The 25,820-nt window shown below is 54.1% G+C and overlaps 1 protein-coding gene across 4 annotated transcripts in view; it reads right to left on the bottom strand.

Moving 5' to 3' along the window:
• DOCK6 (dedicator of cytokinesis 6) overlaps positions 1–13,056 on the bottom strand; it is a 43,143-nt gene extending 30,087 nt beyond the window's left edge. For all 4 annotated transcript variants that reach the window (XR_013813517.1, XM_079770687.1, XM_079770688.1 and 1 more), the window contains exons 1-7: positions 12,923–13,056; positions 5,902–5,989; positions 5,060–5,235; positions 4,737–4,805; positions 4,351–4,480; positions 3,326–3,538; positions 1,216–1,301 (exon numbers count right to left, since the gene is read on the bottom strand). Coding sequence is in view for 3 of the 4 variants with exons in the window: in XM_079770687.1 (XP_079626813.1) it covers positions 1,216–1,301; positions 3,326–3,538; positions 4,351–4,480; positions 4,737–4,805; positions 5,060–5,235; positions 5,902–5,989; positions 12,923–12,966 (806 nt within the window). In the remaining variant the exon portion in view is untranslated. The remainder of the gene's footprint in view (positions 1–1,215; positions 1,302–3,325; positions 3,539–4,350; positions 4,481–4,736; positions 4,806–5,059; positions 5,236–5,901; positions 5,990–12,922) is intronic.
• Positions 13,057–25,820: the final 12,764 nt, after the last annotated feature.

Genomic DNA, 25,820 nt, shown 5'->3' with positions numbered 1-25,820 from the left:
CAACCCACCTTGGTGCAGCCTTGGGGGGACATCTAACTCCCACTGAGCCGCACGAACTGCCATTTAAGGGCTTGCAGAAAAGGTCTGTCCCATTTTGCAAGAGGAAACTGAGGCACTGATTCTACCCCCAACTCCTATCAGTAACTCACTCACACAAAACCTCTCCCCCCAAAATCATGGCTCTTGTTCAGTTTGTATAAAGGTAGCTTTTGGCACAACAATTCCCTCCCTCCCCCCAACTTAAAATTCTCGACTCCTGGGTCTCCCTGTCTCTCCTCTCTGGGGTGTCTGTCACCTGTGCCACCCTGGGCTGAGTCCCATTTTCGCTCGCCTGTACGGCCACTGTAAATGCCTCCCTCCCGTGCTCTGCCTTGCTGGCCCCCACTCACCACCTGCCTTCTAAGGAAGCATCTTAGAACCTACATTTTGAGGCTCCCCGCTGCCCTGACAACAGATTCCTGCATTGCCCAGCCCTGCCACACCTCTTGGTCTCATTTTTCCCTCTCCAGATGTCCCCCTTCCTTTGTGTGTGCTGTATGGTCACCCCACGATTACATGCTCTGTATACACTAGGCACTCAATGAGTGTTGAGTGACTGGATGAGCCCACAGAGCCAATTCCCAACCCTTGTGCTTGGGGCAGGCGGCCCACCCGGGCCTCAGGCCAGACCAGGCCTCTCCTTCCTGTCCCTGGCCAACAGGAACTCAGGGTGGGAAGGGGCAGGGCCAGGCTCAGGTCCAAGGCCACATCCTGTTCAGCTCAGTTCCCACGCATTTTTGGCGGCTCCCCAGGGGGCTAATGTGGAGGGGGCCTCAAGCCCCAGAGTCACCAGGGCGCTTCCACCTGGGTCCCACCCACAGAGTGGGAGCGTGCTGGACTCTGGCGTCCCACACGTCGTGATTTTCGCACAGTGACTTGGTCACTCTGTGCTCCGGTTTCCCCACTTGTGTCCACTTCACAAGGTTGTAGTGAAGATTAGAGTGCATGTATGTGAACGGGCTGAGAACAGCCTGGCGCACAGCACTTACGGATTGGTGGCTTTCAGTAATAAAAACGGAAGTCTTATTTCCCGCCTAAAAGCCCGGGGCCTCACGGGTCTCATGGCTGCACATGGTAATGGCACGGCTCTCGCAGTGAGCACCACGTGTGTGCCACACCGTGATCTATCTGTCCGGTCCCCTTGCATGTCTGAGGGGGGAAGGTAAGCACACTCACTTAAGTGACAGACACTTGACCAGGATCCTCTGTCCAAAGTGTTCGCAGGGCGGCTCCGGGTGGCTGCAGCGTTCCACGGCCTCGTCCTGCCAAGAACCGGGGGGCAGCTGGGACACGTCCTCCAAGAAGAGCTTGGAATGTATAGCCTGAGACCAGCTCAACCCCCAGCCTGACTAAACTTGAAGTCCCTTGCCTCTGAGCCTTTGCACATGCTGTTCCCCTGCCTGTAATGCCTTTCTTCTCCCTTCCTCCTTACTGCTGATGCCTGCTCATGGTGTAGGTCGCAGTTTACCTGGCACTTCCTTCAGGAAGCCTTCCCCGACCCCTGAGGCCTGGGCAGGCACCTCCTCCAACTTAAACTAGTAACAATGAAAATAATAACAATAATTCTTGGTATAATTATCCATATAATAAAAGCCTAATATGCTAAGTGTCCGGTTGTCCGTTCAACCAATCAAAGTGTAATATGCTAATGATATGCTAAGGCCACTCAACCGCTAACTATGCCATGCACTGACCACCAGGGGGCAGATGCTCCGACTGGTAGGCTAGCTTGCTGCTGGGGTCCAGCTGATCGGGACTGAGTGGGACAGGCCAGACACGCCCTGGAGCCCTCCTGTGGTCCCTTCCCGGCTGGACAACCTCCTGCGTCCCTCCCCGACCCCAATTGTGCACCAGTGGGGTCCCTTGGCCTGGCCTGTGCCCTCTCACAATCCAGGACCCCTCGGGGGATGTCAGAGAGCCAGTTTCGGCCCGATCCCGCTCAATGCAGGAGCTGCCCCTGGTGGTCAGTGTGCTCCCACAGGGGGAACATCGCTCAGCCAGAAGCCCGGCTCACGGCTGGCAAGTGCAGCGGCGGTGGCAGGAGCCTCTCCCGCCTCCGGGGCAGTGCTAAGGATGTCCAACCACTTCCCAGGGGGAGTGGGCCTAAGCCATCAGTTGGACATCCCCCGAGGGCTCCCGGACTGCGAGAGGGTGCAGGCCGGGCTGAGGGACCCCTGCCCCTGAGTGCACAAATTTCGTGCACTGAGCCTCTAGTTATTGGTATAAGGTAGCTGCTCAATAAATGTCAGTTGACAAAGTGGTCACAATGCCCTGTTGCAATGGGCCACGTGGCTGGGACATTGAGGGCCACGTGAGGGACAAATATCAGCACGTCATTATGGTGTTACTCTGTCTGGGTAGTAATTTCCTGGTAGGAGGGTCTCTCTTCCACTAGACTGTTAACTTGTGGGGAAGGGATTGGGTCTATCTTGTTCATGGCTATATCCCCGGTGCTTGTCATACAACAGGCACCCAAACATGTCAGTTGAATAAATAGAGGTATACAGTAGATACCTACTAAAAGTTGGATAAACAGATAGATATATATATAGAATGCATTCTATTAATGATGACTGGATATATATATGTATATATTGTATTAGATTAGATACCCAATAAGCACTGATTGAATAAATATAGGAGTATACAGTTAGGACTCAATAAATGGTTGAATGAAAACACTAGGTACCCAATAAAAGTGGGTTGGGTAGATATAGGGGTATATAGATGTCTAATAAAAGCCATTCAATAAAAAGCAAGTGTATATCCACTAGTTGTTCAGTAAGCGTTGGTTAGATAAATATAGGCATATAATAGGCACTAAATAAATTCTGTTTGATTAAAGAGAGGTCTATACAGAAGGTATACAATAAGTACTGGTTGAATAAATATGGGGGTGCATATTAGGCATCCAATATAAGCCACTGAATAAAAAAACAGGGTAGCCGAAACCGGTTTGGCTTAGTGGATAGAGCGTCAGCCTTCGGACTCAAGGGTCCCAGGTTCGATTCCGGTCAGGGGCGTGTACCTTGGTTGCGGGCACATCCCCAGTAGGGGGTGTGCGGGAGGCAGCTGATCGATGTTTCTCTCTCATCGATGTTTCTAGCTCTCTATCCCTCTCTCTTCCTCTCTGTAAAAAATCAATAAAATAAAAAAAAAAACAACAACAAAAAAAAACAGGGTATACAGTAGGCACCCAGTACATGTTGGTGGGGTAATATATAGGGATACATGTCAGTTGGATGGGTGTTGGCCTCAGGGCCTATGTGGGCCTGTAGGCACCCACCTCGTCAGGTGCTGGGTAGAGGGTGAGCAGGGTGCGGGCCCGGTGCTGCCTTCGAAGGGCCTCATTGCGCCGGTCCACCTCCTCGGGGGCCACCCGCTCCAGCAGTGAGGGCAGCAGTGAGTCAGCTGCCAAGTTCTTTAGGTCGAAGATGCCAGAGGCGCCGCTGCTTCGAGGAGTGTCCTCTGGGGAGCCCGAGGGATGCCGGAGGTCATCCTGCCAGTGGAGAATGGGCAGGCACCACGACAAGGGTCACCTCGGGACTTTGCTGACCCTCTTCCTAGAAACTTACTTGGTGAGCCTTCCTGCTTGACCATTGTTGGGAAGGCTACTTCTTTCTATCCCCATGTTCTGAGCATCACACGACCCTCATCCGGCCAATCAGAATACATCTACCAGTCCCTGAGATAGGCTCCAAGGTTAAGGACTACCTGGGCTGGGCCAATGAGAGCCTTCCCTGGGACTCTGCTCACTGTTGCCAGGGGAGGGAGCGTTCTTCTTACAGGGGCTGTCACTGGTCCAGGATCCTACCTGACCTCCCAGACACAGCTATGGTCAGAGCTAGATTACCCTGGTTCAAACCCCAGCTCAGCTCTGTGACTCCAGATCTAGACCCCAACTCTGAGGGCCTCGGTTTCCCCAGCTACATCTATAAATTATAACGATGAAAACAGTAACAATAATTCTTAGTATAATTATTGTTGGTATAAAGTAGCTGTTCAATAAATGTTGGCTGACAAGATATAGGCCAGAGTCGTAGTGGGGTCCAGCTGCCTCAGTTTTAATCTGTGCCTCCGTTTTTTAAATCTGTAAAATGGGTATAATGGTTGCCCTGCCTCACAGGATGAAAAATGAGGACAAGTTTATAATGTTTATAATTATTATCCCTAACTTTTCACTCATGGGGTCAATACATTTCCTTTTAAATTCAAGGTTATTGGGGTCATTTCCCATTACATGTGACTGAGAGCCGGGGCTGGAGCCCACACATACACCCCTGCAGTGATCCCGACCCAGGGATCCCTCACCGAGTCCTCTGGCCCGGATTTCTCGTCTCCAGAAGCATCCTGCTCGAACACCTGGCGGGTGAGGCCTTTCTGTCGCTCTCGCTGGGTCTCTGCGGTGATGGGACTGTATGCCGAACTCAGATGCTGGTACCTAGGAGGAGGCGGGGCTGGGTGGGTAGCAGGGGCCAGGGCTCCCCCAGACTCCCCGATGCACCCCAACACACCTGCAAGGCCAGGTGATGCCTGCAAGACCACCCACCTCCCCTGTGCTCCATCACTGAAGTCCAGCTGCCCATGCAGTGACAACGGGCAGATAAGCAGGAGGCCCAGCCACAGACAATGGGCTCTTCTCGGCTCAGACCTGGCCTCTTGACCCTCCACCCTGAGCTGCCCCCAGCCAGACCCACCTTCTGTGGGCGATGATCCAGTCCTCTGTGTACATCTCCACCGCGGCCCTCACCTGGGCATCCAGCTTTCTGCGCAAAATAAAACCGGGTAAACAGAGGCAGGGCCTAGTGCCAGTCCTTCCAGTGAGCTGTGAGGTGGGGCATGCCCTTCCGCCTGTCTCCGGGATAGGGAGACAGAGGCTCAGAGAGGGAGGCCACACAGAGGAGGCAGGATCTGAATTCAGGGCAGTTGGCAGTTTGATGGGAAAGGAGGTATAGGTGGGGACGGGGTGCATGGAGGCAGAGTGGAGTTAGGAACAGGGAGGGCGTGGGGTGGAACCCACCCATCCTTGGGGATCCCGAGCTCTGTGGTCCGGCATTCTCGGGGCTGCAGCAGCAGCTCCAGGTCGTCAGCTGGAAACTCGACCAGGTCGCGGAGTGGCCCGGGCTCAACATCTGGGGGCCGGCTCAGCAGCACATCCTCGAAGTCCAGGGGCTCAATGACTTCAGTCAGTGGGACCTGGTTCAGAGCAAAGTGGCCGTGACCCCAATTCTGGGCACTAGGCACGGTGGTGGAGGTCGAGTGTGGGCATGGGCCGGCCTCAGAATCAAATAAGAGGGCAGTGGGAGCCATGGAGGGCGCTGGAGCTGGAGAGGTTCTATGAAGGGTGGTGACCTCAGCCGCTCCTCTCCCAGCCCAGCTATGCCGGCCCCACCCCTTTCCAGGCAGGAAATCACACCCTGTGCCTGGAAGGGCAGGGGACTAATGGTGGAAGGAAGGGCCTACGGACTGCAGCAGAGAAACAGACAATTCCTCAGGCCCAGTGGCAAGCTGGCCCCACCCCCTTCCCTCTGCAGCTGATGGACCTCCCAACCCCCAGGCCGCCTCCCCATCTTCATCTGGGTGGTCCAGGCAGCAGGAGGTGGGGCTACATCAGGCTGGAGTCTCTCCCCGACCCCACCCCGACCACCCACAGGGAGGTCCCCCACCCCAGGAACCACCCTCCCCACTCACAGGGGACAGCACTGGGGCCGGGCCAGGAACCCCTCCCCGGCCACAGCTTTCCCACAGGACAGGGCGCTAGTGGGGGGGGGGGGGGGGGCGGGACAGAGCCCAGGCACAGGGGAACCCCACCTCCACTAGAGGGCGGGGTCTGGGCAGGGGGGGCACCTCCCGAACACTCACCCCCAGGGAGCTGCTGCAGCGCCTGCTAGAGTGGGGAGAGCCGCTGCGTTCCCGGGACACCTGCTTCCTCACCTCGGCTGCCACTGTCCTGTGGGGACAGGAAGGGGCCCGTGGGGACAGGGAACGTGGGCAGCAGGGCCCTGAGAACCCGGGCTTCGGGGCCAACACATTAATTCTGCGAGAGAAGAATCCAGGCTGAGGCAAGAAAACAGGCCGCGTGGCCAAGACAACGTAGGCTTCCAGATCCACGCATCTCGTCCTGCGGCCCTCCCTACCCCCTCTCCAAGCACAGATGGGGGCAATGCTACTGGGAAGGGCCACGAGGGGGTCGTAGATCCCTCTTCGTCCAACCCCCACCCTCACCACGCCTGCCCTCTGGTCTCCGCTTTCTCATCTGGGGGATCTCTGTCCACCCCGGGGTCCCTCAAACACCTCACCACACAGCCCATCCAGTATGTGGGCACCATCCTATGCTTGCTAGGGTGCCTTGGACAGGTCACTCCTGCCACTCAGCCTCAGTTTACCCATTTGTGGCTGTCCTGACCTCACAGGGCTGCTGTGGGGAGCAGGGCGGGGGCCTGGCAATCAGAGGGCACTCCGTGCATTCTCAGGGAGTCTGAGAGAGGCTGACGGCGTAGAAGAGGCCGGCAGGACTCTCAGAGCACAACCCGCAACCAAGGTTAGGGCTGCGGCCTGCTTGAGTCACCTCAATCTGCACAGCCCTTTAAAGGCAGGGAGGGACAGGACCCTCGAGGAGGGGCCAGCAGGAAAATCGGGGACAAGTCCCCGTGAAAGCAGGGATCCCCCAGGCCCTCAATCCTTCAGCAGAGCTTAGAAGGAGGGGAAGGAGAGCGAGCCATGCAGCTGTCTAGGGGAACAGTGAGCCAGGCGGTGGGAACAGCAAGTGCAAAGGTCCTGAGGCTGTGCTCTGTGCTCTGGGCATGGGCTCCTGCTCCCCGACATCTCCGTGAAGCAGGATCCAGGACTGTGTGGCCCCCACGGAGGCCCTCGCGTTGGACCCTGCATATCACAGGTGCTCAATAAATGTGGGCTTTTTGATGGAATGCGTAAATCTCTCCACAACTCACACCTGGTCCAACTTTCTTAAATCCACTGTAAATTGGGGGAAGCCCCAGACCTTTTAGCTGTGTGGCTTTGGGCAGCTGGGACACCTTTTCTGGGCCTCAGTTCCTCTTAAAATTGAGAGGGCAGTTGCCTGAGTGTTCAGGCCTCCGTTCTGCTTCCCACTCTTCTGTGTGCGGGAAAATTTTCATAAGAACAGGCCTCCCAGCCTCACTCCTTTTTATTTTTTTTATTTTAGAGAGGAAGGGAGAGGGAGAGATAGAAACATCAATGATGAGAGAGAATCACCAATTGGCTGCCTCGGGCACACACCCCCTCTGAGGATCAAGCCCGCAACCAGGACACGCGCCCCTGACCGGAACAGAACCTGGGACCCTTAAGTCCGCAGGCCTACGCTCTATCCACTGAGCCACATCAGCTAGGGCACCTCACTCCTTTTCTGTCCCTGCATCCTACTGATTTTCTGTCAACTGTCCCTGAGTCTTGCTTCTATTGATGGGGAGGGGCAGGATTCTAGAAAATTCAAAGGGTATTCAAAATTAGGGATTTGTCCCAAAATTGGGACATTCCCAAAATTAGGGAAATTCCCAAAATTGGGCTGCCTCTTCTGGACGCCTGGGCACACAAGGACTTTGGGGGGTAGTTTACAAAAGATGCCTGGACAGGGGACCTGTCTGTGTCCTGGCCCAGCTGTTCTGCAGCTGCTGCCCAGAGCGGGAGCGGGAGGGGCGGGGAGAGGGAGGGCCAGAGCTCCAGCTTCGTTTTGTCATTAGGCGTGGAGAGGCCCCTGCAGTGGGGAAGGGGTGGGTCCACAACGCCAAGGCCATGGGGGCCAGTTCCGAGCCGCAGGGCTCTGTACTTGGAGCTGGGTGGGCATGTGGGGGGGGGTGACCTCCCCTCTGCGGACCTCCAGGCTCAGTGACAGGATGCACACTTGCTGAGCTGTTTTGAGTGTAGGGCCTGGCACACGGTAAGGGCCCAATTAAGGCTCGCTGTCACCATGTTGCCCCAAAGAGGATCTTGGGAACTGGAATCCTGGCCCCGTCTTTGACACCAAAGGAGACAGGCTCAGAGAGGGGTCTGACCCACCCAGGGTCAGCAGCTGAACGCAGCAGGGCCAGAACTGAACCCTGGCCGGCCGGAGGTCAAAGTGGGCGCCCCTCAGCACTCCCTGTGACTATGGTGGGAGGAGCCCCAAGAACAGGCCTCCGGAACCTCCCTCTTCCCTGTCCTTACGCACCCTGCACACCAGCCCTGTGCAGCCTTGGGGCTTCAACACCTTCTCAACACCAATGAGTCCTTGGGTTTGCTCCATGTGACACCTGTCTCTGCGTGTGCCCACGTGGGGGGCTTGCGGGCATCCTGCAGAGGTGTGACCGTCACCGGCCCCCACTGTCTCCCTGCCTCACCAAGGGCAGCCCCAACCTCTCAGGTGTTAGGAACCCACCCCTGGGAGTCATCCCCAACTCCTCTCTTTCTGCCTCCACATCAGGCGCCCTCACATAGAGCACCTTTCAAAAAGGCAGGCAAACTGTTGAGCTGAACCTGGTGATTTTCCCGGAAGTATCTATCTCACAATTGCAGTAAGGGAAACTGCGGGTGGTGGGTTAGAGCTCTCGGTGAGATCAGTCCTCCAAAGGTGAAAAACTGACAACCCTATGTGACACTGAAGAGTTGCTCAGCCCTAGCCGGGTTGGCTCAGTGGATAGAGCGTCGGGCTGCGGACCAAAGAGTCCCGGGTTCGATTCCGGTCAAGGGCATGTACCTCAGTTACAGGCTCCTCTTCGGCCCAGGCCCTGGTCGGGGCTCGTGCAGGAGGCAACCGATAGATGTGTTTCTCTCACATTGATATTTCTCTCTTTTTTGTCTTTCCCTCTCTCTTCCATTCTCTCTTAAAAGCAATGAAAAAATATCCTCAGGTGAGGTTAAAAAAAAGAAAAAAAGACACAGTCTTAAGAGAAAAAAAAAAAAGAGTTGCTCAGAGGGGAAAGATGGAGCATCATTGGGAATTCATGTGAGACTGTGGAACTTACCCCAGGGCTGGCCAGATTAACAGAGGTCTTATCCTCACAGGGGAGGAGGACGATAATCCAGAACAAGAATGATAGAAGCCTCGAATGCTCTGTGTTCCCATTTGTGCAAAAAGTGAGGGAAGAAAGTGAATCCAAATAACATCACAAAGCGATTCCTCTTCATAACCCCCACCACCACCACCACCACTCAGGACTGGAAGACAAATATTATGAGTGCCAGTGATGATGTAGAACAATGGTAACTCTCATGCGCTGGCGGTAAAAACCCCGTGTAAAACCATCTGTAATTATCAAGGAAAGCTAAAGATATGCCCATCCAGCAACTCCCCTTGGAGGCATACTCAGGAGGAAACACGTGGCCAAGAATGTTCTCAGCAGCCCTGATGGTGACAGCCCAGCACGAAACAACTCACGTGTTCCTTGACCACAGATGGAGAATTCATAGACAGGGGAATACTAAGCAGCAAATGTAAAGGACGAACCTGACTACAGGCAACTGGACAGAGAAGCCCTGCTCCTGACATTGTGCTGGGTGAAAGCGGGGTCCGTGGACTAGACGTCCCACATAATTCTATTTATAGGATGCTTTAAACATGCAAAACTAAGCCCTGGCCAGGTAGCTCAGTTGGTTAGAGCATCGTCCCGATACCCCAGGGTTGAGGTTTCGATCCCTGCTCAGGGCACACACAAGAATCAACCAATGAATGCATAAAGAAGTGGAACAACAAATCAATGTTTCTCTCTCTCAAAATAAAATTTAAAATAAATAAATAAACAGGCAAAACTAACCCAGAGCGGACATGGAGCCATCCTGGATGAGAGTCCATAATGCAAGTGAGGAGGGGACGGCAACCGCCATTGGCATGGCAGTGCTGAGGGGCAGAGCCAGGTGCAGCTTGGGAGGGGCTGCTGGACCGGGGCGGCCCAGGAAGAAGGAGATCGCCCCCATCTTGACCTAAGTGGTTTTTCCTTGGGACTTGTTTTATTTTTATTTTTTATTTATTTAATTAATTTTAAAATATATTTTATTGATTTTTTTACAGAGAAGAAGGGAGAGAGATAGAGAGTTGGAAACATTGATGAGAGAGAAACATCGATCAGCTGCCTCCTGCACACCTCCTACTGGGATGTGCCCGCAACCAAGGTACATGCCCTTGACCGGGATCAAACCTGGGACCTTTCAGTCCACAGGCCGACGCTCTATCCACTGAGCCAAACCGGGTAGGGTGATTTGTTTTATTTTTAAATTGTTATTATATATTTTTAAAAAATAGATAATATATTTTTATTGATTTCAGAGAGGAAGGGAGAGGGAGAGAGATAATGATGAGAGAGATCACTGATCGGCTGCCTCCTGCACACCCCACACTGGGGATGGAGCCCAAAATCCAGGCATGTGACCTGACAAGGAATCAAACCGTGATCTCCTGGTTCATAGGTCAAGGCTCAACCACTGAACCACACCGGCCGGCCCGGCTCCTTGGCATTTGTATTATAACTGAACCTTGCACTTCCCTGCATGCATGTTTTACATAACCATTTTTAAAAGGTAATGACGTTTGCATGTGCTCATATTTGCAGACATACTGTGGGACGGAGCAAGAAGGAGCCATTTCCTTGAAATCCTAGAGGTACCTCTGGAATTTTGTCATTGTCTGTTTCATGGCCCTCCACTAGTCCAACAAATCATTGTCATTAAATGAGAAATGCAAGCTGCCTCCTATCCATCGACTGTGGGGCAGAGGGAAGACACTGCTGTTAGATGCCCAAGAAGAATGAATAGACACCCTGAGAGACAGGGAGTGGCAGAAAGAGGCACAGTTCCCAAGGTTGCTTGGGGCTCTGGAGCCACACACTCCTGGGCTCACTGTCCCACACGAGACCCTCTACAATGACCTAACGGCTCTGAGTCTCAGTTTCACTGGCTATACCTATGCCAAGGGGCTCTGGTGACAAACAATTAACATCCCCGATGGAGATAAGCATGCGATAAGCATTCTTATAAGTGCTGGTCATGATCACCATTCTATATTGTATTTTATTTTAAATAGTACAAGTGAAAAAAATGAACAAGTTATATTGCACACAAGAACATTTGTCCATATTATTTACATTCACAAGAGTTTGGACTTTTAGGTTGTCATCCAAACTCTTGTGGTGGTTTTTTTTCTAGAATCTGTTCATTAGGAAACTGGGGGACTGTCTTATGTTCAGGTTAATATGGTATTTGTGGAAGGAAGGAAGGAAGGAAGGAAGGAAGGAAGGAAGGAAGGAAGGAAGGAAGGAAACAGGCCCAGATCTGAGCATGTAAGACACCTGGGTGTCCACCGGACAGCTCTGGAGACCTCCTCAGAGAGTAGCTAGAAGACTTGAGCCACTTGCTTGTGGTTCACTGGGGCCCCAGGACCTTTCTCTGCTCTTCTTACTCTGGGTTCTGTAGCATCTGTTTCCCAGGGTGAGACCCAGGACCCCTCTTACTCAGAGTGGAAGCCAGGACCCAAGGACATAGGGACTGAAAGGCAAAGAAACAGGCTCAGAGACATCAAAGTTCCAAAACAGAGAGACGGTTCAGAGACAGAGATGACAGACATAAAAACTGCCTGGACACCACGTCACACCTCCGTTTAGAACCCTTCACGGGTCCCACCTCATTCAGGATAAAAGTTAAAGTCCTCCCACAGCCCACAAGGCCCCGCACGATCTGTTGCCACTGCCCCCGCCTTCCCTCTCTCCAGCCGGGCTCGTCTCAGATGCTCTGTGAGCACGCTAAGCCTTGGTGAACGCACGGGGCCTTTGCACTGGCCCTTCCCTGTGTTTGGACCCTTCTCCCACGTCCCGGCATGGACCCCTTCCTGGCCTCCTTCCGATATTTGCCCAAACGTCACCTTCTCATCCAGGCATTCCTGACCCACCTCCCATATCTAACATAACCCCCGCCCTCCCTCTCTCCTTTCTCTGCCTTGTGTATCCCCATAGCACTTGTCTCTAATAAATAATCGACTTTATTGTGCTTCTCATCTGTACCCCCTACTGTCTCTGCTCCCAAGGGTGAGATCTTTCCTTGGGTCTCCTCCATCAGGCCAGTGCTGGACCACTCCAGGGTGGCTTTTTCACGGGGGTCAGGTCCCCTGTGGAGAGGACCACTAAGCAGATACTGATCCCTCTGTCGAGGCAAAACCCCCAGGCCGGCTCACATCCCTCTCCCAGGCCGGCTCACAATCTTCAGTCACGGAAATGGATCTCCCAGCGCCTGGTGCCTGCCCCCTCCCCCGTCTGCCCACCAGCTGGTTCCGTCCCCAGCCCCCACTCTCTCCATTCAATCACCCATCCATCCCCAGCCCGTCCAGCCGGTGCAGGGAGAGCCTGAAGCTGGGCGGGGGGATCCACAGCTGTCTCTTACCCCCCAGACAGCTGGGCGCGGGACCCTGGGGAGGCGGGAGCCCGGGAAACTTTTCCACGGGATTCAAAGGCTGCGAGGAGCACACTCCCCGCTCCGAAATCCCGGCGCTCCAAACCAGACACAGGGGATGGGACATAAAGGCTGCCCCCCACTCCCATACCCTCGACTCGGGGGCCGGGGAGAGGCCAGGATGTTGGGAGAAGATGCCGAGGACGCCCGGCTCCAGCTTTCCCTGCACCGCCGCCTCCAGGAAGGCCCCCGGGCCACGCCCCCACGGTCCCACGGCCCCGAGGGTGGACCTCAGCCGCCATCCCGCCCGCTGCCCGGACGCGACCCCCAGCCGGGACCCCGTCACCCGCCCACCTCCCCCGGCCCCGGCGGACCTGGCGAAGGCGGAAGGGGCTTGAATGGGGGGCGCCCGGGCCGGGTTGGGCCGGAGCACCCCGGGGCGGGGCGGGGCGCGGGCACGTGGGGCCGCCAGGAGGGGACCCGGCGGCCGCGCTACCTGTTGATCTTGTGCGCGAAGGCGCGGCGCTCGGCGGCCGCCATGGCGCCCCGCGTCCCGACACCGCCGCCACCGCGCGCGCCGTCCGGGTCGTGGCCACCGCTGCCGTCTCCGGGATCGGGGCAGCCGGGCGGGCGGGGCGGGGCCGGGGCCGGAGGCGGGGCCCTTCCGGATGTCCCGGGCCTCTCAGTGCTGCCCCTGCCGGCCAGAGCGGCGCTTGTCCCCCTGCCGCCCCGCTCCCTCGGGGCCGGGGTGGGGAAACTGAGGCTCAGAGCGGGGAGGCAGAGAGAGGCTCCAGGACTGATGCCGGAGGTTTGGGGGGAGGCGGGTGGCTCGGACTCCAGGGGAGGCTCTTTCTGCCATTTAACAGGTAATCGCCATAATGTAATCTCGGCGTTTATTAAGCATAGCCCTGCATTCACTTACGACAGGATCTCATTTCTCCCATTTTACAGGTGAGTAAACGGAGGCACAGAGATGTTCGGGCATTGCCCAGGCCTGAGTGATCACAAGGGTCTCTGAGGCCTCCATGGGATGTGCCCAGTGCGGGGTAAAGGAGCCGGGGGTAGGGGGTGGGGTGGGGGGTGGGGGGCAGCCGTCCTCCAATGCGCCTGGAGCTGTGAGTCAGGGCATCTCCTGGTGGTGGGACCGGAATGAGCCAGTCGGGGAGGCTGGACTGGCTGTGCAGCCTCCACTGGGAAGAGAATGTGGGGATGTCTTGGTTAATCTGTGGTCTCAACACTCCCCTCCCCTCCCAGCCCCACTAGCGCAGTTTTGGAGGATTCTCCAACCCCACTCATCCTCTGGATGCGCCAATCCCTTGCTCACCGCCAAGCCTTTGTACAGGCGGATTCAGATTCTTCCTCTTGTTGACCCTCAGCTCCAGTCCTAGGGAGATTTTTTTTTTTAAAGGTTTTTATTGAAAGTATGTTTTTATTGATTTGCTTTTTTGTTTTGTTTTGTTTTTAGAGAGAGAGAAACATCCATCTGCTGCCTCCTGCACACCTCCACCGGGGACCGAGCCAGGGCATGTGCCCTGACCCGAAATCAAACCAGCGACCTCTCCTTGCATGGGACGATGCTCAACCAATGAGCCACACCAGCCACGGCTAAAGATTTTTTAAATTGATTTTTAGAGAGAGAGCGAGAGGAAGGGAGAGAGAGAAACATTGATTTGTTGTTCCGTTTATTTAGGCATTCATTGGTTGATTCTTGTGTGTGCCCTGTTTGGGGATCAAACCCACAACCGTGACTGGTGTATCAGGATGATGCTCTAACCAACTGAGCTATCGGGCCAAGGCCCTAGCAAGAATTTGAGGCTGAAAAATACTAGGGCACAGCCATACCTCAGGGCCTTGGCATATGTTATCCTCTTTTCAGTGTATGGGTGCTGTCATTATCCCCCTTTTACAGATGAGGAAACTGAGGCCCAGTAAAGCAGAGTGACTTGCCCCCGGTCGCCCTGTGGATCAGTGTCAGATCCTGAGCCCACAGGAGGGATGCCTGGGTGGAAGGGGAACCCTCCTACCCGACCACTTTGCCCCAGCCCAGTGAGGGCACAGCAGGGTGGCTCCCAGCTTGGCATGTGACATGTGCACATGTGTGTCAGCAGCCCACGCACCTGCCCAAGTGGTCCAGCCACTTTGGCGTGACCCCACCCATCACTCCCTGCTGTGTCCTACCCCTCACCCCAGCCTTCAGCCTCCCAGGCTGAAGTCCCTGCCTCACTTCTCAGGCTGCTGGGAGCCAAAGCGGGCAGGAAATATGGAGGTGAGTATAGGTTGGCGGATTTCTCCCCTCCCCTCGGCCTTGTTCCAGTCCAGCCTCCCCGCACCTGGTCTCCTGGTTCCTGCCCTCAGCCCCGCAGTGTGTTAACTCCTCAGTGGCCAGAGGGAGCCTGGACACACGCACGTCAGGTCACGTCCCTCCTCTGCTGCGAACCCTCCGTGGCTCCCACCTCACCCAGCATAAAAGCCAAAGACCCTGCATGTCTGCCTTGTCACCTCCCTGCCCCCGCCCCCCCACTCTCTCCCGCAATCACTGCACTGCTGCTCACTCCCTCAATGTTCCTCTGAACAGTAGGACACAGCTCTACCTCAGGACCTTTGCATGTGCCGTTCCCTTCCCACGTGCGGGTGCCGTCCTCACCCCCCTTTTTCAGACGAGGAAAATGAGGCCCCGAGAGGCAGAGGGACTTGCTGCCTTTCGCCCAGTGAATCAGTGTCAGATGTGTGACCCGGGGAACCTGACCCCACCATGGCTCCTAAATACCAGCCGGGTCCCAATCTGGGCCAGGCTGCGTGACCCAGGGTAAACCTTTCAGCCTTTCCGTGTCTGTCTCTCCGTGTCTGCTTCATGAGGGCTCAGGGCAGACACAGCAGGAGGCCTGGGCATGGCAACACCCCAGGCCAGGCCTTGTGGGGGCTGATTCCACACCAGAGCCAGTGGGAGCGATACGCCCAGCAACTCCAGGCGCTGTCTTGGTGGAAACACACGGCTGCAATGGTGCCTCCAAGTAAAGGCCCTGCCCCGCTGCCTGGAGCCCAGTACCTGCCCCGGTGCCTGCCAGACCTGATTGGCGAGGCAGTTCCTCGCAGGCCTGACTCAGCTGGGCGGGGCTGGGGTGACCTCCACAGCTGCTCAAACAGAGGCCAGGCTTGGTGGGGACTTTGGCCTGCGTTGGCTGCCGTGGGAGAACAGACTGTGTGAGAGAGTGGGCGCCTGCAGACCTGGGAGGAGGGGCCGCACGGGTCCAGGTGGGGGCGCCTGGGCTCGGAGGGGGTGGGCTCAGAAGATGGCCGGAAGTGGGTGGGTTTGGGAAGATCAACTTGCTGGTAAGTTGAACGTCTGTGTGGTCAGTGGCGTGGAGTTGAAGACCATCTCTCTTCACACCAATGCTGTCCAATGCTGTTCCCTCCTCCACCTAGAATGTTGTTCCACCCACTCCTCATCTGACTCCTTCTCCATCCCTTAAATCTCATCTTGGCGATCCCCGCCTCCCACAGCTGCCTGTGCATCCCCATCACAGCCCCCATCACACTGGGCCCAGGTGGCCGGGTTATCTGTCTTCCAGAGGTCCCAGCACCTGGCACATAATTCGTGCCCATCATATCTATTTCTGGCCCCTCCTGTTTCCCTAACCTGTTACACCGTGCTTGTTCCAGGCACTCACAATGTGAATCAGTGTAGCATTAAAATGTGCTTTTTCATCCTTCTGGGCACACGCACACGCTGGGGGCAGGGGGTTGCAGCTACTTCCAGAGCTTTGCACAGGCCGTACGCTCTGCCTGGAGCACAGTTTCCCCTACTCTTCACCTGAAAGAACTTCTATTCATTCCTCAGGTTTCACGCCTCTCAGAAGCCTTCCTTAAGGACCGCTCTCCCCTGCCCAAGCTGGGTCTGGGGCTCCCCTGGGCCCCTCCCCCAAGCCCCTGGCTTTCCCCATCACAGCCCTGACCACCCTCAGTGGTCACCTCCTGCTCCCGAGGTGGTATCCGTTATCCCACTCAAATGTCAACTCCATCAGGGCAAGGATTTTTCTGTTGAAATGCTGTGTCCCCAGCACTTAGCAGAGGGCTGTGCATACAGTAGGCACTCAATAATAGAATGAATGAAGCAGAGTGAGACAGAAGTCCAGTGGCCAGAGGACCCTGATGCTTTCCTCTCCCATGGTGCCTCCCATTTCCACCTTCGGTGTGGTGGGACAAGCCAGCCCGGTGACAGAGGGATCAATTCCTCAGCTCCCCAAACTGAGGGACACTGGTGGTAGGTGGCCAGGAAGATGGGGAGTGGGGGCGGAATAGGGGCGCTCCCTGCCCCTGGGTGCCCACAGTGGGGGTAGCAGGACCAGGCAGCCCAGGGCACTGTCCTGCCCCCAGCTCTCCTGCCCGTGGGCAGGGAACCCTCTCACCACAAGGCGAGGGGAGTGAGGGGAGTTAGAAGATAAGGTGGGGCAGGGGCAAAGGGTGCAAGACATCCATTCAACAAGCGTCTCGTGAGCACCTGCTGTGGGCAGGCTCGACTAACCCCGGAGGTGGGTCATCACCCAGGCCATCAACTGACAGACTCAGGAAACTGAGGCTAAGAGAGGAGCAGCCGCTGGCCCCGAATCACACATTTAGGTCATAGGCCTTGAACTGGGTCTGCTGTGTTCGGGGCAACCTCTCTCCTGGTTCTTCAGATGCATTTTGACAACTCGGTGGATCACTTGATGAATGAATGAATGAGTGAGTGAATGAATGGGTGAGTGAATGAATGAGTGAGTGTCTGGCAGTCAGGGGTGAACTCAGAGTACAAACAGTCAAAAGCAGGACTTGGAGTTCAAAGAGACCTAGATTCCAGGCTGGGTGACCCGGGCCATGTTGGCCTCGGCTTCCTGCCCTGTGACATCCGTGTGGTACTCTCCGAGCTGGCCCTATGGGATGGGATGGGGGCCCGAGAGCTGTTGTTGGGAGAGCGCAGAACCCAGGAGACACTGAGCACAGAAGTTGAGGAGATGCTGCCTGTCAGGTTGTTTTTCCTGTGGCTTCTGGAGCCAGCTGGAGCCGGGGAAGGAAGCTGGGAGCAGCTGGGGGTGTCCTGCCTTTGGGAGTTTAAAGCACAAAGGCTGGGCCCAGACAGGCCAGAGGGGGCAGGCCGCAGGCTTCCTGTTTGTCTTTGGACAGATGGCCCAGCTGCCTGTCCCCTGTCTCTTGTCTGGATGCTCGTTCATTATCCCTGGAAATCACTCCTAGCCCTCTGGGTGACACCTCTGTCTAGTTTGCTCGTTTTCCGGGTGTTCTCACCACATCCCATCATTTGGAGAGTTTTCATCAAGGTCCCAGATACCCAAGAGGTCTGCAAATAGAATTGGGGGGGCATGAACTTGGAGGAGAAAAGCTAGAATCGCTCACGCTTACCCACCCGGCTTCTAATGACAGCAGTCATTAGACTCGCCGCTTTGCCTCACTATTTAGTATGTTTAGAAAGATGCACACATTTCATCCCAATTAAAACATATTTCGATAACTGTATCCCAATGTACTGGGTTTGTAATAGGTTTCCGTTCCCATCGAGGTGTTTTATTTTATGTAATTACAAACTTTCACTGTTGAGGGCCCATGGCACCAAAAGGTGCCCCTGTAAATAAGAGGAATTTTTCTGTTCTGGCTGGTTTGGCTCAGTAGATAGAGTGTCGGCCTGCGGACTGAGGGGTCCCGGGTTCGATTCCGGGCAAGGTCATGCACCTTGGTTGCAGGCACATCCCCAGTAGGGGGTGTGCAGGAGGCAGCTGATCGATGTTTCTCTCTCATCTGATGTTTCTAACTCTCTATCCCTCTCCCTTCCTCTCTGTAAAAAATCAATAAAATATATTTTTTAAAAAAGAAAATCTTTATTGTTGAAAGTGTTACCTATGTCCCCTTCCCCCCCCCCCATTGACCCCTTCTAGCCCCCCCCAACCCCGCCCCAGGCCTTCACCACCCTATTGTCTGTGTCCATGGGTTATGCATATAAGCATACAAGTTCTTTGATTGATCACTTCCCACCCACCCACCCTCCCCGCCTTCCCTCTGAGATTCCGCAGTCTGTTCCACGCTTCCACGTCTCTGGATCCATTCTATTCATCCGTTTATTTTGTTCATCAGATTCCACATGTGAGTGAGATCATGTGATACTTGTCTTGCTCTGCCTCTGCCTGTGGCGTTTCCTCCTTAGCACAACCCTTTGGAGCAGGCAGCACCGATTTCAACAAAACTCCACCTTCTAGGTGGATCGCGTTTTCTCAGCTCAGCTACTTCCTTTTTTTTTTTTTTCTCCTCTCTCAAGGACTTTTTTATTCTGATTGCTGGCTATGAGCTGATTTTGAGGTGTTTTTTTTTTCTCAGTCCCAACATGGCTTCTTCATTATTTCCTTAGTTACAGGACTTCTGTTTGTCTAGTTTTCAGATGGTTCTCCAGGTTGATTGTTCTATAATTTAGTTGTAATTTTGACGTGGTCTTAGGAGGAGGTGGGCATAGCATACACCTACTCTGCCATCTTTTTAAAAAATATATATTTTTATTGATCTCAGAGAGGAAGGGAGAGGGAAGAGAGATAGAAACAGCAATGATGAGAGAGGATCATTGATTGGCTGCCTCCTGCACGCCTCGACTGGGGATCGAACCCACAACCTGGGCATGTGCCCTTGGCTGGAATCGAACCCGGACCCTTCAGTCTACAGGCTGACGCTCTATCCACTGAGCCAAACCAGCTAGGGCCTACTCTGCCATCTTGGCCGGAACTCCAGTTACTACCTTTGTTTCTAGAAGATGGCTCTGCCAAGAAACAGAGGCGGCACCACGCGGTGGATAGATGCTCAGATGCTGGGGTTTGAATCCTGCCTTCAGCTCACAATGCCCGCCTTAAAAGACTTCCCTTTCACACCTGTCAGGATGGCTAAACTAAAAATACTGACAGCCTCAAGTGCTGGTGAGGATGCAAAGAAACAGAACCCCTCCGAGGCAACCACCATATGACCCAGCCATCCCACTGTCGTGTAGTTAGCAATGAAGATTCACAGTCTCAGAGAAGCCTGTACATGAATGTTTCTAACAGCTTGATTCACAATCACCAATAACTGGAAACAACCCAATTGTCCTTCAATGGGTGAATGTAAAACAAATCAGGGCCCTGTCCCGTGTAGCTCAGTTGGTTGAGCGTCATCCCACGTACCAAAGGTGGCCTGTTCAATTCCCAGTCAGGGCACATGCTCGGGTTACAGGCTCAATCCCTAGTAGAGGGTGTGCAAGAGAAGCCAATCGATGTTTGTTTCTCTCCCTAAAATCAATAGAAACATATAAGAAATTAGAGTCCATCCGCACAATAGAATATTCGTCAGCAACAAAATGGAACAAACTATTGATACAGGCAACAAAGCTTTATGCTCAAATGCTTTATGCTTCAGTGAAAGAAGCCAGACTCAAAAGGCTACATTTTGTACGATGCCATTTAGATAACATTCTCAGGAAGACAGAACTGCAGCGTGGGAGAGATCAGTGCTTGCCTGGGCTGGGGGAGGGGCTGACTCCATAGGGGCAGCGTGAAGAGATTCCGGAGTGTGTTGGTTTTTGTTGTTGTTGTTTTAAATATACTTTTTATTTTTTTTATTTCAGAGAGGATGGGAGAGGGAGAGAGAGTTAGGAACATCAATGATGAGAGAGAATCATTGATCGGCTGCCTCCTGCACGCCCCACACTGGGGACTGAGCCTGCAACCTGGGCATATGCCCCGACCGGGAATCAAACTGTGACCTCCTGGTTCATAGGTCAGTGCTCAACCATTGAGCCACACCGGCTGGGCCGGGAGCATTTTGGACTTTTGGAGCTGACTGGCAGGACAGCAGATGGGCGTAATCAGGGCGGTGGGAGCCCTGAGGCAATGTCTGACCCAGCCGGAGGGCTTCTCGGGGGAGGGGCCATCTAAGCTAAGACCTAGAGGCTGCGCTGGATGGAGTCAGGCAGATGCAGGACCTTCCAGGCAGTGGGATCAGCCTGAGCAGAGGTCCGGAGGAGATGCATTCAGGAAAACAAATGACCTTTATTTGACTGGAGTCCATAGAGGTGGTGTGCGTGCATGTGTACGTGCGTGCGTGCGTGCATGTTTAATCCATTTTGGGGGTGAAAACTGGAGAGAAAGAAAACTGGAGAAGTTGGTGGGATCTGAGCAGACTTTAGGGCACTGGGGAGACTTGGGAGGATTTGGAAGAGGCAAGGAAGGCAGCCAGACTTTAAATCCTGTTTTAGAAAGATTGGGCTGGACCTGAAGTGGAGGGTGATTGGAAACAGGAAAGACGGGAGGTGAGAAGGACGAGACGGTGGCAGCCTGAAGGAACAAAGCCAGGGGCTGGCGGCCGAGAGAAGTGGGCAGAGGTGAGAGGGACTCCGAGGTAGAAGGGGTGGGGCCTTTGTTTAATCAAAAGTGCCCTCCAGCCCTAGCCGGTTTGGCTCAGTGGATAGCGCGTCGGCCTGCGGACTGAAAGGTCCCAGGTTGGATTCCAGTCAAGGGCACATGCCCGGGTTGTGGGTTCGGTCCCCAGTGGGGGGCTTGCAGGAGGCAGCCGATCCATGAGTCTCTCTCATCATAGATGTTTCTCTCTCTCTCTCCCTCTTCCTTCCTTTCTGAAATCAATAAAAAAAATATGTATATATTTTTAAAAAGTGCCCTCCAGTTGCCTGTTTTATGGGAGATAACATTTGCAAAGTCCGAAACCAACCAAGGCTTGAGGGACTTCTGCAGACCCACAAGAACAGGACAGCCCCTACCCCATACAGAAAACGTGTCAAGAACAGGAGCAGCTAACTCACAAAGGAGGATCCCCCCCAAGCTCCCCTTGTGGTATACATTGTACAGCTCTTTGTGTGTCAGGCTACCTCCATAAAGGGGTTTAAAAAGAGAGGAAGACCAGCCCTGGCTGGTTTGGCTCAGTGGATAGAGCGTCAGCCTGCCGACTGAAGGGTCCCAGGTTCGATTCCAGTCAAGGGCATGTACCTTCCGGTTTCGGGCACATCCCCAGTGGGGGGTGTGCAGGAGGTAGCTGATCGATGTTTCTCTCTCATTGATGTTCCTGACTCTCTATTCCTCTCCCTTCCTCTCTGTAAAAAAATCAATAAAATATTTTTTAAAAAAAGAAAAAAGAAAGGAAGACCAGAAGGTGCACCAACTTGCAAACAGATGCTCATGTCACCGATGATCAGAGACAAGCAGATTTTTTTAAAAACATATTTTTTTTATTGATTTCAGAGAGGAAGGGAGAGAGAGACAGAGATAGGAACATCCATGATGAGAATCATGGATCGGCTGCCTTCTGCACGCCCCACAGTGGGTACTGAGCCCACAAGCCATGCATGTGCTCCGACGGGGAATCGAACCGTGACCTCCTGGCTCACAGGTTGAGGCTCAACCACTGAACCACGCTGGCGAGTGAGACAAGCAGATTTAAACAAGAGGTCACTTTACAGCTACCAGGTTGGCCAAAATTAGCAGGATGAGACCCTGCCTTGCCCTGCTCATGTGCTGGGAGAAAGCAAATGTTTGTGATAGCGTGACGGAAAGCCTCCTTAGCCGGGAGGACCGTGGGAAATGAAAGCATCTATAATTGATCGTGTATGAGATACAGGCGGAGCCCCTGCCTCCCCGCAGACAGCCCAGCGCTGAGCCTGTGGGCTCCGCCTTTGGAATCCAGCCAGAATCTAAACACTTCCCTCCCCCTCCTCAGCCTCCCACCCTCTCTCCGCCTTCACTTGGACTTGCAGTCCCCTCTGCCCTGTCCATGGCTCCTCCAGCCCTCACCTCCCGCACGCTGTCCATGCTGCAGCAGCCAGAGGGCGCCGCGAGCACCTGAGTCAGAATTCATCCCTGCTCTGCTCCGACCCCTCCGTGGCTACCATCTCACCGTGGGTAAAAAGCCCAAGTCCTCCCCATGGCCCACAAGGCCCTGTACCACCTGCCCTGTCTCCTCCCTGCCCTTCCCACCTCCCCTTGGCTCCTTCAGCTCCAGCCACACCAGCCTCCTTGTTCCAAACACCGTTCAGCTCAGGGCCTTTGCACTTGCTGTTCCCTCTGCCTGGAATGCTCTTCCCCCAGGTATCCACGGGGCTCCTCCCTCATTTCTCTCTCAGGCTCTATTCAAAGGCCAGGTCCCCAGAGGCCCCTCCCCTGACCACCCAGGAGGAAACGGGTGCCCCTCTGCCCTGCTTTGTTTTTCTTCCCCGTGTATCTCTCCACTTGACATTTCACATTTCACACATCTGTCTATTGTTGCCGCCCGCCCCATCTCCTCCTCTCCACTCACCACCACAGCCATGAGGATGTCGCCTGGGCAGGAAGGTATGCTGTCTGCCTTGCTTATGTCTGTGTCCTAGCATAGAGCTTGCCACGTAGCAGTTACTCAGTCAATCGATGTAGGGTTCAGAGAGGTGAGGTCACCTTTTTAAGACCACATAGCAGGTAAATGGCAGAGCTTGGATTTGAACCCAGCCCGTGCGCGTCCAGCCCTGTGCTCATAACCATCCTGTCTGTGCCCCCCGCCACTCCCCAAGGCAGAGAAGAGACCCTGCACTGGGTGGAGGGCTCACTGGGATCCCGCCCAGGCAGCTCAGGGCAGGCTAAGCCCTGAGCTATGAACCCAGCCCAGCTGTATTCTCTCACTGGTCCAGGACTCCCATTTTACAGATGAGAAACCAAGACTCAGAGAAGTGGCCATTTATCCCCTGAGGTGACCTTGGGAATACACGTGGTACAGGATTAAGTCTGATTCAGGGATCAGACGGGCCTGGGTTTGATGAATGTGTATAAAAAGGGTGGGGACATCGAGGAAGGCGACCTGTGGAGGTGTCCTGAAAGCTGAGGGACGAATAGAAGTTTGGTAGACCCAGACCTTGCCCTTGGGTCCTCACAGGCTCTACGCCAGCATCCAGATACCTTTGTCAGATAGTTTTCTCTGGAGGCTAGGGGGGGGGGGGGGGGGGCATGGGGGGGTGAAAAATTAAAGCCTCCTGGGAGCAGCCCTCAGTCGGTGGCTGCTGGGCGTTGGGTGGTGGATGTAGATTTGATCCCCAGCTCCCTCGCCTACAGGCGCATGTCCTGCGGGCTATCTCCCCCAGGTCCCAATTGCCCTTGGGGCTAACCAGCCCTAAACCTCCCTTTCCCAGCTGCCTTTCCTTCCTGGGCTCACTTCCTTTTACTGACTGAATTGGAACTCTCCCGCCCCGCCCCGCGCAAATTCATGTGTTAAAACCCTACCCACCAGGACCTCAGCGTGGGACTGTATGTGGAGATGGGGTCTTTAAAGAGGAAATTAAACAAGAATGAGTCAGGTGAAGGCAAAGCCCCCCGGGGCACAGAAGGTGCGTTAGGTGAAGCAGAGGGTCGCAGGGGCCTGGGGTCCACAGGCCAGAGCCAGTGATGCAGGACCAGACCTCAGGGCAACAGAAACCACGGCTTGCTCCAAAACCCTGGAGGGAAAACTTCCGATGTGGGGCAGGAGCGCCCACAAAGGGAACCTCCTCCCTGGCTTCGGGCCACAAAGTCGGGGCACAGCTCATTTCTGTAAGGCCACAAGGGAAATGGTTACTGGTTTGGGCTGAGCCGACCTGACCTCAGCCTTCCGGGCTGGGCCTCTCCTGCCTCCTCCCCTCCTCCCTCCTCCTCTCCTCCCTCCTCCACTCCTCCCTCCTCCCCTCCTTCCTCCTCTCTCCTCCTCTCCTCCTCTCCTCTCTCCTCCCCTCCTCCCTCCTCTCTCCTCCCTCTTCCTCTCCTCTCTCCTCCCTCCTCCTCTCCTCTCTCCTCCACTCCTTCCTCCTCTCTCCTCCCTCCTCCCTCCTCTCTCCTCCCTCCTCCTCTCCTCCCTCCTCTTTCCCCATCTTTCTCGTTTAATCCCAGGGACCTTGGGCCTCCCTCAGCCCGCAGCTTCTCCCCAACCCACCTCAGATATAATTCACATACCATGAAATGGCCCATTTAAAGTGGACAAATCAATGGTTTTTAGTATATTCATAGACACATGCAACCTTCGGCATTTTCATCATCTCAAAAAAAACAAAACAAAACAAAAAACCAACAGCAACCTGCACCCTTTCGCACTCACTCTCCTGTCTCCTGTCCCTTGTACCCCGAGCCCTAAGCAACCAAGAACTCACTATTCTGGGCTTCCATAGGACTGGAATAATGCAATATGTTTTCTTTGCATCTGGCTCCTTCCACTTGGGGAAATGTGTTCAGGGTTCATCCCCGTGGTAACCGGCGTCAGAGCTTCATTCCTGGCTGTGGCTGAATAATATTCCCTGTGGGGATAGGCCACACTTGGTTGATCTGTTCTTCTGTGACGGGACATCTCGGGGATGTGTGTTTTCATTCCTCCTGGGCGCATCTCTAGAGGGTCATATGGTAATTCTACACTTGACCTTCTGAGGAACTGCCAGACTGTTTTCCAAAGTGGCTGTCCCATTGTACAGTCCCACCAGCAGCGAAGGAGGGTATCCATGTCTCCACAGGTTTTTTTCATTTCATTGAAGCTTGATTAAAGAGTCCATGGGTCTTTATTGAGCTCCTACTGTGTACCAGGTACTGTAGACATCCAGTGAACAGAGCAGACAGAAAGCCGTGAAATTGTGTGATATAATGAAGAAGGACCCAGATTGTTTAAAATAATAAGATAACTCTGGCCAGTGTGGCTCAGTGGTTGGAGTGTCATCCCATACACCAAAGAGTCTTGGGTTTGATTCCCAGTCAGGCATATGCCTGGGTTGTGGGTTCGGTGCCAGTTGGGGTGCATGCTGAAGGCAGTTGGTCTCTCTCTCTCTCTCTCTCTTTCTCTCCCTCCATCCCCCTTCCTCGCTCTCCACAATCAATTAAAACTTCAAAAATACTAGTAAATAAAATAAAACTGGTCACTTTAAAAAATTTTTTAAAAATAAAAGAGACCCTCCCTTTCCAGGTTGCTATCATTCTTATAATGCTTGGATGTTTTAAGACTTTTCATGCTTTTAAAAGTTGTGGTATAATATATATAACATAAAAGCTGCCATTTTCACTGTTTTTAAGTGTACAATGCAAGGGCATTAGTTACAGTCGCGATGCCATGTGACCATCACCACTATCTATTTCCAAAAGTTTTCATCACCCCAAGCAGAAATTCTGTACCCATTTAGCAAGAACAACTTTCTCCCGCCACCCCCTGGTAACCTTTAGTTTACCTCTGTCTCTATAAGCTTAACTCTTCTAGCTATCTCATGTAATGGAATCATAGCACAGGGTACTTTTATGATGAAAAATGGCCAGACTTCGTTTTGTTTTTAAATAATGGAAGCTAGACATTGGTGCTAACTGCTCCATTTGTCCATATTAAACACATAAAAAGGGTCTGGTGATGCCTCGAGGGTC

The sequence above is a fragment of the Cnephaeus nilssonii genome, assembly GCF_951640355.1.
Source record: "Cnephaeus nilssonii genome assembly, chromosome: 5".
Classification (NCBI taxonomy): domain Eukaryota; kingdom Metazoa; phylum Chordata; class Mammalia; order Chiroptera; family Vespertilionidae; genus Cnephaeus; species Cnephaeus nilssonii.
This window is presented reverse-complemented; position numbering and strand designations above follow the sequence as displayed.